General features: G+C 37.6%; 1 protein-coding gene across 5 annotated transcripts in view; it reads left to right on the plus strand.

The window, feature by feature from the left end:
* The window catches only part of LOC311610938 (E3 ubiquitin-protein ligase TRIM37), a 267,677-nt gene that overhangs the window by 47,050 nt on the left and 204,714 nt on the right, over window positions 1–15,913 (plus strand). For all 5 annotated transcript variants that reach the window (XM_084862544.1, XM_084862542.1, XM_084862540.1 and 2 more), the window contains exons 18-22: window positions 794–988; window positions 2,149–2,457; window positions 5,449–5,577; window positions 5,929–6,118; window positions 8,834–8,952. In XM_084862544.1, the coding sequence (XP_084718670.1) occupies window positions 794–988; window positions 2,149–2,457; window positions 5,449–5,577; window positions 5,929–6,118; window positions 8,834–8,952 (942 nt within the window). The remainder of the gene's footprint in view (window positions 1–793; window positions 989–2,148; window positions 2,458–5,448; window positions 5,578–5,928; window positions 6,119–8,833; window positions 8,953–15,913) is intronic.

The following is a 15,913-nucleotide window of genomic DNA, read 5'->3' on the forward strand; positions in this document are numbered from 1 at the left end:
CAAGTAGTTGAGCAGCCTGGCACAATGCTTGCTTCGTTCCAGCTATGCATGGGCCTCTGGTCCACCGAGAGCCTCTGGGCAGAGGGTGCGTAGCAGCCAGGCCCTGCAGAGAGCTACTGACACACGGATTCTTGTGCAGGGCTACTAGTATTTTCATAATTCTATATGCTAAGCATTGTACTAGGCACTAGAGAAAAGTCAGGTGGTTTTCTTGGCTTAAAGCTTAGTTCAACATAGGTGATATAAATAGGACATTTGCTCACAGTCTGTACTGTGCATCAGTCAGTAACAAGTTCTGTCTAAAAACTTCAACTTGTGTTCCAGTACTTAAGCTAGAAAAAAAGTCTACCAAACATGTCATAGATCTGTACAGTTTGCTATCCAGAGACCTGGAGTCAATTCCTATTTTGGTGTCTAATTCTTGGAATCCGTTATACCATGGAGATTTTTGTCTTTCATTCAAGACCACTGGGTTATGAGATACGTTCACCTTTCCTAATTCTTATTCCACTAATTGTATATACTGTATACATTGTCACTTTTTTATTTCTATGGCTCAGGATGAGTTTGAGGGTTGCTCCTGAATTCTGGATAATAATGAGGCCAGTGCTCAGTCACTGTGCCTGTGTACACCTCTGTGGCAATCGGGTTTCTTCATTGTGCTTCTCATTATGAAAATCAAATCCTAAGAGACAAGTATTCAAACATCAACCAGTTTACTTTTTTCTTTTAAGTACACTTAAATTTGTACAAATATATAGCATGCATTTTCTGTATTTTTTTTTCCTTGCAGGTAGTAACCATGGCTATGTTGGTGCCAGTAGTAGAATGTCAAGAAGAACACACTTATGTTCTGCTACTACAAGTAATTTATTAGACATTGATCCTTTCATTTTAATGCATTTGTTGGACCTTAAGGGCCGGAACAGTATGGAAAATTTGTGGGGCTTACAGCCTCGCCCACCTGCTTCACTGTTGCAGCCCACAGGTAACATATTAATAATGATTTTCTTTTTTTGTGGTTCCCTAAAAGAACTCTTAGATTTTAATCTAAATATTTCATTTAAGTGTTGGACTACAGTATATTTCTGTAGCAAATTGATTTTTTCATTGTAAGTCATAAAATGACATTTCTATTAATCAATTTTGTTGTTATTGTTCAAAGGTATTTTGTGTTAAAATAATGTAAAAAATGCCTATAAGGAGGGTTGGCTTCTTTTTTTTTAATGGTTTGCCCTTTAAGTTGCATGTAATTGACAGTTTGATTCATATGAAATACAGTTTTCCTCTCTGTAAATGTACTTAGAATTTTGCACAATTCATGAATACCGTAACTTCCAAGTGGAACTCTAAGTTGGATATAGAAAAAGATGGTATACTCACACTTTGATGTTCAGTAGCCTAAAAACCTAAATCAGCTAGCAGCAGTGTTTTAGGTATTTGTTGAAGTTACATTTGGGTTACTTTAATACAGTGTATACAAGTACATATTAAAGGTATAGTCAAAGTTGGACTTTTCGAAACGCTATGGCATGGTCCTTTTGAATAGCTAAAGGTTTACCTTTAAATGACACATTTTAAAAACTATTTTTGTTGGAAATCTTTTAAACATACCAAACATTTTCCTACCTTCTTAACAGCACATTAATCAATGGTTAAAACAATAATTTTGATTCTTTAAAGCTGTGGAACTCATTTTTCAAACAAAGTAGAGCCTCTGTGTAGAAATCAGAGAATTACTGGGTGTACTGGTTAATAATGGTGGATTTTGTAATCAAAGAAAATACGATAATTTCAAGAGAAATATCAAGTGTTTTATTCAAAGTAATTTGCATATTTCACAATGCAGAATGGTTTTATTTATTTTTTAAAATATATTTTATTGATTTTTTTACAGAGAAGAAGGGAGAGGAATAGAGAGTTAGAAACATCGATGAGATGAAACATCAATAGGTGCCTCCTGCTCCTTCCCTACTGGGGATCGAGCTGGCAACCTGGTCATGTGCCCTTGGCCTGAATCAAACCTGCGACTGTTCAATCCACAGGCAGATGCTCTATCTACTGAGCCAAACCAGCTAGGGCCAGAATGGTTTTATTAATGTTAACATCTATCTTAACATGAGTTTCTCTCTCTCTCTCTCTCTCAAGTTTCATATTCTCGAAAAGATAAAGATCAAAGGAAACAGCAAGCAATGTGGCGAGTTCCCTCTGACTTAAAGATGCTAAAAAGACTGAAAACTCAAATGGCTGAAGTTCGATGTATGAAGACTGATGTAAAGAATCCACTTTCAGAAATAAAAAGCAGCAATGCTCCTTCTGGAGACATGCAGACAAACCTTTTTTCTGCTGACCAGGCAGCTCTGGCTGCATGTGGAACTGAAAACTCTGGCAGATTGCAGGATTTGGGAATGGAGCTCTTGGCAAAGTCATCAGTTGCCAGTTGCTACATACGAAACTGTAAGTGAAAATGAGCCTGTTAGTGTCTTTTCTCCACATGTCATTTGGGAAGCTAGAGGACAGGTTATTTTCAGAATAATATTACTAATAAAATCTCCCTTACAATGAATTAAGACTTCAGACATATACCACCCTTTCTCCTATCTAAAACAGATTATATTTTTGCCCTGGCCGGTGTACTCAGTGGTTAGAGCATCAGCCTGAGCACCAAAGGGTCTCCGGTTTGATTCCTGGCCCATTTGGGGCACGTGCATAAGGCAACCAATTGATGTGTTTCTCTCACATTCATGTTTCTCTCTGCCCCTTTCTCCCTCCCTTCCACAATCTAAAAATCAATGGAAACAATATCCTCCAGTAAGGATTAAGAAAAAATAAAACAGACTATATTTTCAACTGTATAATCGAGCTTACATTTCTTGATTGCTTATCCTGTACTGGGCAATAAGCACATAATCCTTAACCTTGTGGATCTTGCATTTATGTATTTTTATGGTGGGGACTAGACATTAAAATGTGTAAAGAAGTAAAGATAATTGCAGTTGATAAAAAGTAAAGAGTGCTATGAATGAAATAACAGACGAATGTGTGGAAAGAGCAGGTGAGCAATGTGTTCCTTTAGTTAGGGTAGTCCTAGAGAGTCTGAGGGAGCAACATTTGAACTGAGACCTGAAGGTTGAGAAGGTAACAGCCATGCAAAGATCTGTTGGAAATGTTCTGGGTAAACAACAGAAAATGCAAAGTTACTGGTAGAAAATTTGCTTTGCATATTTGAAGGCTCAAAGGAAGACCTTATGGCTGAATATGGTGAACACAGAGGGGAGAATAATAGGAGATAAGCAGAGAGGTAGGCAGGATCTAGCTCAGGTAGGGTTTTGGTAAAACCTCAATAAAAAGTTTTGTGTTTTCTGGTTTTAGGAAGAAGTCTTTAAAGAACAGAAATCAGAGTATTTATTATCTGATTTACCTTTTACAAAGATTACTTTGCTTGTTTGGTGGAGAAGGAACTGAAAAGGGTTGAGAGTGGGAGTTGTGAGACTGTTGCTGGTTGAAATGGAGTCCTTGTGGTGTTGCGACAAAAGTATTTTTGGGAAGCCACATGAGGGGATGAGGTCTGGTGGGAATATTTATTTGGGTGGAAATAGAAGGCTGCCCCCAGGTTCCCAGTGTCTCTTCCTGTCTTGGAAGAAGTCCAGCCAGAAGTTCTGTGCCATGCCTTAGCAATAATAGAATTTTTGTAATGTTTGCAACTCTATTTAGGAATCCCTTTAGTTTTTTATTCTCAAGCTCAAAATATGTTGTATGTTTCAATGAATAGTTTTATTTTTAAAAATAATTTTTATTGATTTCAAAGAGGAAGGGAGAGAGAGAGAGAGAGAAACATTGATGATGAGAATCATTGATCGGCTGCCTCCTGCATATCCCTCACTAGGGACCAAGCCTGAAACCCAGGCATAAGCCCTGACCAAGAATTGAACTGTGATTTGGTTCATAGGTTGATGCTCAACTACAAAGCCATGCCAGCTGGGCTTATTATTTTACAATAGGAACTGTGAGTGCTTCATTCAAGATGGTATGGGGTGTGATGGATCTTTTGCATTTTCATGTGAATTTTATAATTGGTTTGTCAGTTTCAGCCATTAGGAAAAAAAATAGCTAGAAGTTTTATTGGGTTTGTGTTGAAATCTGTAGAACAACTTTGGGAGTACTGCCATATTAACAGTATTAAGTCTTCCAATCAGTGAGCACAGTATTTTCTTTCTCTTTCTTTCAACAATGTGTGATAGTTTTCAGTATACTAGTCTTATGCTTCTTTGCTTAATTTTTTTCCTCTGTTTTCTACTTGATGCTCTTGCAAATGGAATTTTTTTTTTTTTTACATTTCATTCTTAGACTGTTGGATTAAAAAATAATTGATTATTGGTTTTATATTGTTCTACCTTGCTGAACCTGTTTATTACCTTTTAATGCATCTATGCTCTTTAAAATTTTATTTTAATTCTTTTTTTTTATTTAATATATTTTATTGATTTTTTACAGAGAGGAAGAGAGAGGGATAGAGAGTTAGAAACATCGATGAGAGTGAATCATCGATCAGCTGCCTCCTGCACCACCCCTATTGGGGATGTGCCCGCAACCAAGATACATGCCTTTGACCGGAATTGAACCCGCGACCTTTCAGTCCGCAGGCCGACGCTCTATCCACTGAGCTAAACTGGTCTCGGCTAATTCTTTTTTTAATATATCTTTATTGATTTCAGGGAGGAAGAGAGAGGGAAAGAGAGATAGAAACATTAATGATAAGAGAGAATCATTGATTGGCTGCCCCTGTACATCCCCCACTGGGGATAAAGCCTGCAACCTGGCATGTGCCCCTGGCTGGAATCGAACCTGGGACCCCTTGTCCGCAGTCTGACACTTATCCACTGAGCAAAACCAGCGAGGGCTATTTTAATTCTTTTTATAGCTTCTTGAGTCTCTGCATGTTGAGCCATTTAATATCAGGGTTTTTTTAATTCATTTTAAGGCCATCCATTTCTGCTAATTACTGGTTTAGCCACAAACATCTTGAAGCATTGTAATTGTGGTTCATTTCTAATTAAACATTTCCTTTCCAATCCAGTAATATTTTATCATTTCCAAGTATTTACCAGTTAATTTTTATCATTAATACTAGTTTAATTACATGGAGATTAGAGTCTATGTCTGGTATGATTTTTCTTTTGAAGTTTACTGACTTATTTATTTTTTTGGATTTGTAAGTTAACACTGTTCTACAAGCAGAAGAGTAGGAGTACTTTTAGAATAAAACCCCTAATGAACCAGTTGGGACCAAAGCATCTTGTTTTGTTTTGTTTTGTTTTGTTTTGTTTTGTTTATTTTTGACATAGAATACCTTTCTTGCATGTTAAGATTAAACCTTTCTCTGACTGCCTACGTAGTGATTTTGTGCTATTTTATCATATTCAAAAATGTTTTTAAATGTCTTTGCAGCCACAAATAAGAAGAGTAATTCACCCAAGCCAGCTCGGTCCAGTATAGCAGGTAGTCTATCACTTCGAAGAGCAGTAGACACTGGGGAAAATAGCTATTCGAGGGGAGACTGTCAACCTCTGTCTGAAGGTAAATTTGAAGAGTTCAAAATGTAATTTTCATGGATGGATGTCTGTTACTCAGAACTGATCTTACAATATAGCTTTAGATTATACCATAGTGTTGAAACTGGATTCAGAAGTTTCTTGATCTCACAACAGATTAATTAGACCCATCAGTAAAAAAAATGCAGCCATTAGATTGCATATTTTGGATGCCTTAATTTTAAACAGTTGGCAATAAAAAGATTATGACAAATTTAAAATTATTTTTGCATTTTTCTGTAGTTTCAGAATGTATATATGATACGATCTGCAGTGGAAATCTGAGAGAGAACATTTTGTTTTCCTTTTTTCTGAATATCCCCTTCCTTTTCTGTAATTTCTCCAGGAAGCTCTCAGTCTGGGAGCAGGCACAGTTCTCCCCGAGCCTTGACACATGGCAGTTTCGGTGATATTCTGCCAAAATCTGAAGACCTGCAGAGTCAGTCTTTGGACTCAAATGCTATTGTGGTTACAGTTATCAATGGCTTACCTGCTGTTGAGAAAAGAAGAAAGATGGTCACCTTGGGGTAAATTAAGTTTTTGTTTATGAAATGAAATAATAGCTTCATAACGAACAAAATAAATTTCTAGTATGTTAATTTTTTAGCAGAGATAAAGTTCATTTGTTGTATGAAAGTGCAACTTTTAAAGTATCAGAAACCTGCCCTGGCCGGTGTTGCTCAGTTGCTGCCCCCATACCAAAGGGACTCTGGTTCGATCCTTAGCCCCAGTTAGGATACATGCTGGAGGCAACCAATCCATATGACTTTCTCATATCAATGTTTCTCTCTTTTCTCTCTCTCTCTCTCTCTCTCTCTCTCTCTCTCTCTCTCTCTCTCTCTCTCTCTCTCTCTCTCTCCCCTTCTCTCTTCCTCTTTTCTACTCTCAAAATCAAAAAAAGATATCCTTGAGTGAGGATTTAAATAAATAAAAAATGTATCTAAACCCTTACTTTTTTCCTTAATGGGATGATATAGTACCAGAAGTTTAGTTTAGTTTATGTTAGAGCTCATTTTCACTGAAGTTAGGATAATGATGTTGTGAAACCTTATATGACCTCTGCCTTGTGGTATTTTTTTGTGTGTCAGCCATTTTTTCCACCATCTGTGCCACACTTTTCAAAGACATCTTTGCTGGGCTGTATTGTATCTCATAGACCTTTTACACATAATTTGTATGGAACAAAGCGCTTCTGGCAATTTTATTTTAACAGTATTTTTTATTTCATCTTTTCCTCTCCTCTTATAAAAGTGTTCTCAAAACTCAGTTGGAATTTCCCAAAAGGATATATGCAATAGTCAGCACCTTTATCTATCTCCTAGGAAGCATAAGCTCAAACCCCAGCCATGTCAATTTCAATTAAACTTTCATCCCCTCAAAAGATAGAGTGATGGTCTATGAATGTGCTAGATGAGCTTTTCTTTCTTTTTTTTTTTTTAAATGAATGATTGTATATTCATTTTCTTTTTTTAAAAATATATTTTATTGATTTTACACAGAGAGGAATTAAGGAAGGATAGAGAGTTAGAAACGTCGATGAGAGAGAAACATCGACCAGCTGCCTCTTGCACACCCCCCACTGGGGATGTGCCCGCAACCAATGTACATGCCCTTGACCGGAATCGAACCCAGGACCCTTCAGTCCGCAGGCCGACACTCTATCCACTGAGCCAAACCGGTTTCAGCTAGATGAGCTTTTCTTAATATCCATTTGCTGACCTATTTTATGGATGTTAAATACATTTATAATTAAACAATGGAATGGTTTTACTTTGAGGCTTTGAATTAAATTTAGAGAACGATTTACATCTCTTGTGTGCTAACTTCATACAGTTTTAAGATCTGGACAATTACCAAACCTAAAAGGGTAGCTTAATTTTCTGTTTTGACTCAAGTTGAAGCAATGGAAAGGTGTTAATAATCATTAGCAATTAACTTGTCCTCTCCATTAGTTAGCTTGATTTTATACATGTTCCTTTCACATTGAAGCTACAACTAGCTTTTACATTTTGTGATGGAAACACTTATGTCTGCCTTTAACCATAAACATTAAATATAGATAAACATAGACTTTTTTTCTAAACTGTAAAATTCTTTATAAGTGACTGCAGCTCTTAACTATAACCCTCCTTTTACAGTTAATTGTATCATCAGCCTGGCTCATGTAGTAGTGTCCAACTTGGGTTTTCTTTTCATTTCCTGGTTTAAAGTAGTGTAAACAAAAATTTTAATAAAAGTGGTTCAGAAAAGTGAACAAAAGAAAGACTATTAAGTGAAAATTTTCCCATTTTTATCTTCCATCTGCTTGTTTTCCCATCCCCTGCCCACATACATTCCTGCTGTTAATTTTTTATATATGACTAGAGGCCTGATACATGCATTCGTGCATGGTTGGGGTCCAGCCGGCACACCCCAATTGGGGCTGATCTGGCCAGGCTGGCAGGGAGGAGGAGCCGCCCCTTGGTTGAACTCCCAAACAAGGGGACAATTTGCATATTAGTATTTTATTATATAGGATTATATAGAATGTTTGTGTCTTCTCAGTTTCTATACATATTTAAGCAACTGTGAGTATATAGCTTTCTTAATACAAAAGATGCTCTTATTTTCTTACTCAATATATCTAAAAAGTCTTTTCATATTGGTGAGAAAATATTTCATCTTTTTAATTGAAATTTTTGTTGTAGATTCACCTGCAGTTGTTTTTTAATTAGAATTTTTGTTGTAGATTCCATGCAGTTAAAAGAAATAATACATAGAGATCCTGTGTTCCTTAACCAGTTTCTCCTCATGATAACAGTTTGCAAAACTAGTACAATATCACAGCCATGATGTTGACACTGATGTAGTCCATTTTATAAACTTTGTTGTGAGTCCTCTAGTGAATTTTTAAAATAAACTTGAGCCCAGCCAACATGGTTCAATGGTTGAGCTTCGACCTATGAAGCAGGAGGTCATGGTTCGATTCCCGGTCAGGGCACATCCCCAGGTTGCAGGCTCAATCCCCAGTGAGGGCCATGCAGGAGGCAGACGATCAATGATTCTCTCTCATCGTTGATGTCTCTCTCTCTCCCTCTCCCTTCCTCTCTGAAATCAATAAAAATATATTTTAAAAAGTAAACAAACTTGAAATTTAGTATTAAACATCAGTGCCATATATCCTCAGTTGCAGGAGAAGAAAATATAGATACAATTATCAGTGAGTAGTTTTAGAAAAATATCAAGTTGTTTTCTTCTTTGAGGGCTAATGTTAAAGGAGGTCGTCTGGAAGGAATGCAAATGACTGACTTGGAAAATAATTCTGAGACTGGGGAATTACAGGCTATACTGCCTGAAGGAGCTTCTGCTGCCCCCGAGGAAGGTAAGGAATGACAAGTCATAATTAGGAGGTGGGAATAATGGCCTTTTTTTGGTGGTGGTGGTGGTGGTGGTGTGGATTGGTTGGTTTAACCATTTGTATGCCATAAGCGTCTGTAGACAGATTTAAATTCAGAATATCATGGCTTGTGGGGATAGTCTCTGTTTTGGACATGTGGCAGTTAACTGGTTAATTAAAAAGTAATTGAGGCACCCTAGTCAGTTTGGCTCAGTGGATAGAGTGTTGGTCTGCAGACTGAAGGGTCCCAGGTTTGATTGCATTCAAGGCCACATGCCTGAATTACAGTCTTAATCCCCGGTGGGATCTCTCTCATCATTGATGTTTCTATCTCTCTCTCCCTTCCCCTTTCTTTCTGAAATTAAAAAAAAAAAAAAAAAAAAAAGTATATTAAAAAAAAAGTTATTGAGGCAATATCTGATGTCCTTGATCTAAACACAACATTATTATACCACTGAATTTTATTTATTATATCATTAAGCAAAGGGGAAGGCAAAATGGATACTTGATTACATTAAAGGACATGTCTTACTAGACATTTACAGGAGGGGAAAATTTATAGATAGTTTGTCTGCTTATTCAGTTAATATATTAAGCCACCTACATGGCAGTCATTGAATTTTTATTAGATAATGCAAAGAAGAAATTAGATATATTCAGTCTTGGGGGAGACATATTCCAAAATAGTAATTAGAATATTAACTGTTAATCCTTCATCTTTTAAAGTGAGTCTTGATTAATGTTTGTGCTGTAGAAGTATTCCATACTGAACCATTTTTTAAAAAACCTACAAGTTCATTTTCAATTATATTTCTAGTATTCTACATGTTCTTTCAGGTCTCTTATTTTTTATATAAAAGTATAGAGGACATTTTGTTATTTGGAAGGTGTTTGAAGCAGAACTTATGTGTATTGCTCTTGCTGTGTCCTTTTTATGTTAGCAGAACACAAGTCAACTTGATTAATATTTGACATTGAGATTTTTAAAATTTTCAGTAAAACTGCCACCTTCCACCTCTGCACTTATTTGCATTTCAGTGGTTTATGAGCACACATACAGGTGCCAGCACACTGGCTACCCTGTGAGAGGGCATGTGGGTGGTGGCATTTTCAAGTTTTTCAGTGAAAGAACATTCAACATTTTGGTCTTCCCTCTTAATTGGTATTCCTGTGGTGGGCAGCATTATTTCAGTAGAAGAGATTAAAAGGGAAGGATTTTAAAAGTGAATTGTTGATTTTTGAAACATTAAGAAAAAAATATTATGATTGTTCTTTACAGAAAGGACATGTGGGGATTTATTTCCATATATTTATATATATGATTATAAACTATAGTGTTTTAAATTACTACAGCATGTACTGGAATTATAGGCTCCTTTTATTAATGCAGCATTTATGAAAAATACTTCTAATTTTCCTGGCATTGCATATGATGCTGATGGTTTCTGAACCTGCTATTTAGTTCAGGGTTTCTCTGCTTTGGCACTATTGACATTTTGGACCAGATGGTCTTTGTTGTAGGAGGCTGCCCTGTGCATTGTAGAATGTTTAGCTGCATCTCTTTAACCACTAGGTTTCAGTACTACCTCCTCTGAGTTGCAATAACCAAAAATGTTCAGACATTGCCAAATGTCTCCATGGAGACAGTCATCCCCAGTTGAGAGCCACTGGTTCAGATGAATGATTCAACCAGGGATGACCACTCCTTGAGAATTACTTGCCTGCCTCACCAGCATGGCTCAATTGTTGAGCATCGACCTATAAACTTGGAGGTCATGGTTCAATTCCCAGTCAGGGCACATGCCCAGATTGCAGGCACAATCCCCAGTGTGAAGCATATAGGAGACAGTCGATCAATGATTCTATCTCATCCCTCTCCCTTCCATTGTGTGTGTGTGTGTACATTTTTTTTTTAAAAAATTACTTTCCAAAGTGGTTCCTGAATTCAAATGGGAGCAAGTTACAGCTCTCCAGTATACTGGATATACAGGGGTTGGCAAAAGTAGGTTTATAGTAGTTCAAAAAAGAAAAATAAGGAATACAAGAATTAATAATAATAATACAAGGAAATTCTGTGTTTTGCATACTCACAACTGTAAATCTACTTTTCCTCACCCCTATGTGTGTGGGTGGTGGGAGGGGGGCAAGGAGAGCAACTGAAACCAGTAGTTCAGTTTTGCTTTTGTTTTTTAATATATTTTATTGATTTTTTATGGAGAGGAAGAGAGAACGATAAAGAGTTAGAAACATCGATGAGGGAGAATCATCTGTCAGCTGCCTCTTGCACACCCCCTACTGGGGATGTGCTCGCAACCAAGGTACATGCCCTTGACTGGAACTGAACCTGGGACCTTTTAGTCCGCAGGCCAACGCTCAATCCACTGAGCCAAACCGGTTTCGGCCACTGGGTCAGTTTTCAATTAATAACCAATTATAATATAAAACAATGAGTGTATGGTTCAGTGGATAGAGTGTCTGCCTGTGGACTGAAGGGTCCTGGGTTTGATTCCAGTCAAGGGCACATGCCCAGGTTGTGGGCTCGATCCCTAGTATGGGGGCATGCAAGAGGCAGCCGATAATGATTCTCATTATTGATGTTTCTGTCTCTTCATCTCCCTTTCTTTCTGAAATTAATAAAAATATATTTTTTTAAAAGATGAGTGCTGTTATAGGGTATATAGGAAGCTCAAAGAACAAATATATAATAATAAAAATAATTGGTAATATTTACCAAGTAGTTAGTGTTACTCAGTAACATATTTTCCCTTATGTAAGGAATGTTATGACATAAAGCACCTAAAGCTCAGTAAGAAAAGTTGTTGTAAATGTGCAGATCAACTGTGCCACAGAAGTATACCCTTGTATACTTCAATTTGTCAGTTTACCGCTGGCGGCTGAGGATAGGCAGTGAGGAGGAGACTAAGTGATAAGGCTGGAAGGAGGGAGCGCAGTGGACAAAAGGAGCTCCTGTCTTTTGGAATCTCTTTGTGAGAGGGGAATGGGGTCTTACTGCTCTGGGTATTCTATCATCAGCAGGAGCCAATTCTCAAAAAAACTTTGTTTTTCACACTGGTAAACCTTGGTAGAAAGTTCATTGTGTTTCTCGTGTATCCGTGCTTAGGAACAGCAAGGCTCTATTGGAGCAGAATACCTAAGAGAAAATTTTCTGTGTCAGATCACTGCGGGTTGGTGTCTCTCTTCTTTCTCCACTACCACCTTTTCTCGCCCTCTCACTTTCTCAAGGTGTCTGAAGAAGCTTTAAATTGAAAGTATTATTGTATTTACTAGGTAAGAATTTGGACTACTGAAGTTCTTAAGTAAGTTTTCTTACATATGACATGTATCAACCAACCTTTTCTTTCTAACTGGGACCATATGGGAAAAGCTTGTATTAATCTTATGCTTAATGGCTTGATGCTGAAAAGTTTGACTCTTTTCCACTTTCCCCCAGTTGATACCCTGCAGCAGGGTTGGGGAACTTCCACCCCACGGTCGTATGAGGCCCGAGAAATCGCTGGTCTGGCCCTGGCAAGGCATGAGGAGTGAGTTAATTGTTTGACCAAATATAGCAGGCTGGTTTTTAAGTTGATAATGTTGTATGTCCTGCCAATGATGTTATAAATATCCACATGGCCCTTGGCAGAAACAAGGTTCCCCACCCCTGCTCTGCAGGGCGCCTGTGGGTAAGACCAGTTTCTTTCTGGGTTTGTCTAAAACTGGAGACTGTGCTCTGCTTAAGTTCCTACTGAAGTAGCGCAGATCCCTTTCAGTGAAGACATGGTATCAAACTCCCATTCCAGAGAAGAGCTGTGGCACACTTGGAACAGACCGCACTGGCAGCTATCGAAGGGAGTGCAAAGTGGTGCTCCAGCACTGCTGGTTCCTTTTGGAATACCGATTAAGAGCTTTTTAACATGTTACAAAAACTCAAACTAGCTGGCTTAAACAGTATGAAAGATTTACTCTTGTAATAAGAAATTTCACCTAATTCTGGAAGGGCAGTTTAAGGGTTGGAAAATTTACCACTCACTGTCACATTTTATTCTGCCATTCAGTGAGTTGGCTCAGCTCCCCTCGGGATGGCAAGATGGTTGCTGCAGTTCTAAACTCTATATAGAGTCAACGCATTCTGGGAGAAAGGAAGGATTATTTCTGTGTGTGTCTGTCAACAAGGAAAGCCTTTCTTAGAGAACCTCAACAACTTCCTGATTTCCTCTTATATCTCAATCATTGCCAGAAGAGGAAAGTTGGTAAAGTTTAAACATTTGGTTCCCCTCTGTGGCCCATTTTACATGGTAATGTGAAACAATATTGGGGTTCTGTTAGAAAGGGAGAAGACAGGTGAAGCAAAAGTTTTTGGTATTCCAAGTGGTTAATGCATTTTCCAAGCATCAGAAATTTGAGCGCCCGTGAATAAGGAATTACAACTCAAAAGTTAGCTTTGGACAGTGCTGAGCTTAAGGGTGCTCAAAAAGTATGGTAGACAATTGATGTAGAAATACCCTATTCCAAATGATTTGCACACTAACATCTCCAAAGAATGTTTAATGGTACCTTATAATTACTATCAGTGACAGCCAGCTGTGTGAAAACTTGACACTTTCTAGTGAGATCAAGAAAAGTCCAGTACTCAAATTTCATAGAGTAGATGGAACATCACTACTCTGCTTTAATTATTACTGCTTAATGCACTAGGTAGATAGACTTTGCAGTATTTGGGGCAAGGCATAGCAAGTAGCTTGAGGTCTATTGTTGAATAGGGGTTAGTCTCATTTAAAAAAAATAAAGTATTTGAAAGTGTTTGCTCCCTCTCAGTTACTGATGGTAATGAGTTGTGACCTAGTAGTCCAGCTATTAAATGATAGAGGTCAAGAGACTAATTTTAATTTATCTTTCTCACAAGCTTAGGGCACTTCCACATCTTAGAACTTGATAAGAGACCAGTAGTAGTTTTTTCATGCAGTACTTCTCTGGAAATGTATGTTTTCCTGAATCCTGAGAAAAATGATTCAAATGAAAAAATGGAAAAGTTACTCTAATTCTCCTGTTAGAGTTCATCTTAACAATCAATACACAAACATGACTGGTTTGAAGGAATCCAATTACAACAAGTTGAAAGTAGAAACTGAAAATGTTGATACCTGGAATCAAAGATTAAGATAAGCAGGAGCACCTTAGAAAGAAGCAACCACAAGCAAATTCGTTCTGGTTAATGTAGCTTTGTCATTTTATACGTGTGCATGGCCCTGTCAGCTGCTGTGTAATATTCATGGGTGTATACTATAAAGGAATCTTACGAGTAGTGTTATAAGAAATAGGTGTTTGGGAAACAAAATAATTCCTTTAATTGGCATTTTCCTCATATGGATGGAGTATGGTACTATAAACCTTGCTAAAAGCTCTAAATGTTACATTATTTGAATGCTATCTAGAAATATTCACAGCATTTGCCAGCATTTGAATATTCACTGTAGCCTGCAGTTCTTAGAAATACTACAAATTAAACAATTTTTTTAAAAAAAAGATATTATGAATGAAGAGTTTGGAAAATGTTGTAATGTTGTAAGAATTTAAAGAATAAGTTATGTTTTGGGGAAATCCAGAGAATTTCAGGTCCTTGTTTGTGTATCCTGAAGGTTAGTGTCTTTCAGGAATTCTGAAACACTAGTACCAAAAGGTAAAATTATTATAGTTCCTAAATTTCAAGAACTGGGTTTTATTGTTTTCAGAACAATTCCAGGAAAGGCCACAAGGTGGTGGTGTTGTTGCTTCATGGAAGTGGTGGCTTAGTCTCTACAGTCACTGTTCACTTTCTAGAGCAGAAAGTAATTTTCTCTCTCCTTTTCTTTGCTGAAGAGATTTCAGCCCAGCCGGTGTGGCTCAGTGATTGCATGTTGACCTATGAACCAGGAGGTCATAGTTCAATTCTGGGTCAGGGCACATGCTGGTGTTACAGGCTTCTTCCTGGTGGGGGAGCATGCAGGAGTGGGTTGATCCACGAATCTCTCTCATCATTGATGTTTCTTTTTTTTCTTTTTTCTTTTTTTTAATATATTTTATTGATTTTGTACAGAGAGGAAGGGAGAGAGATAGAGAGCTAGAAACATCGATGAGAGAATCATCGATCAGCTGCCTCTTGCACACCCCCTACTGGAGATGTGCCCGCAACCAAGGTACATGCCCTTGACCGGAATCGAACCCAGGTCCCTTCAGTCCCCAAGCCAACGCTCTATCCATTGAACCAAACTGGTCTCGGCTCATCATTGATGTTTCTCTTTCACTCTCTGAAATCAATAAAAACATAATTTTAAAAATAAATAAAGACATATTTTTAAAAAGAGAGAGTTTTCAGAGATGTCCATACATTGCCTGTGTCTTTAAATAGTTAAGGGAGAAATAATCTATAATAATCCATAATAATAAAAGCATACTATGCTAATTAGTCCTGCCGTCCTTCAGACAAAGACAGGGCTACTAGGGAAGCCAGGTGCAGGGTGCCAGAGGGAAGCCGGGGCTGGCAGCCAGGGGAAGGAGGGCCCACTCCTGCATGGGCCTCTAGTGCTACATACACTCTTCTTGAAAACAGAAGGGGAGGAGTTCACCAGTGAAGCCGTCTATTGCTACAGTTTTCTTTGTTGGGTGGTCATTTGTTTTTTGTTGTTTGTTGTTGTTTTGGTTGTTTGCTTTTTACTGCAAGTTGTATTTCTTTAGTAGTTAAAATGCCCATTCGAGTTATCTATATTTTTATCTGAATGAACTTTGGTAGTTTGTGTCTGAGTCAAAGAATTTCTCCTTTCCATCCATGTTGTTGATTTCATGAGCATTAAGTTGTTTCTATTTGCTTATTGTTCTTTTAATGTCTGTAGGATCTGTAGTGATGTCCCCTCTTTTATTCCCGATACTGGATTTTGTTTGCTGTTTTTAAAGTCTCTTTAGAAGCTTTTTC

Source organism: Pipistrellus hanaki (genome assembly GCF_964339955.1).
Source record: "Pipistrellus hanaki genome assembly, chromosome: 16".
In the NCBI taxonomy this organism is placed as follows: domain Eukaryota; kingdom Metazoa; phylum Chordata; class Mammalia; order Chiroptera; family Vespertilionidae; genus Pipistrellus; species Pipistrellus hanaki.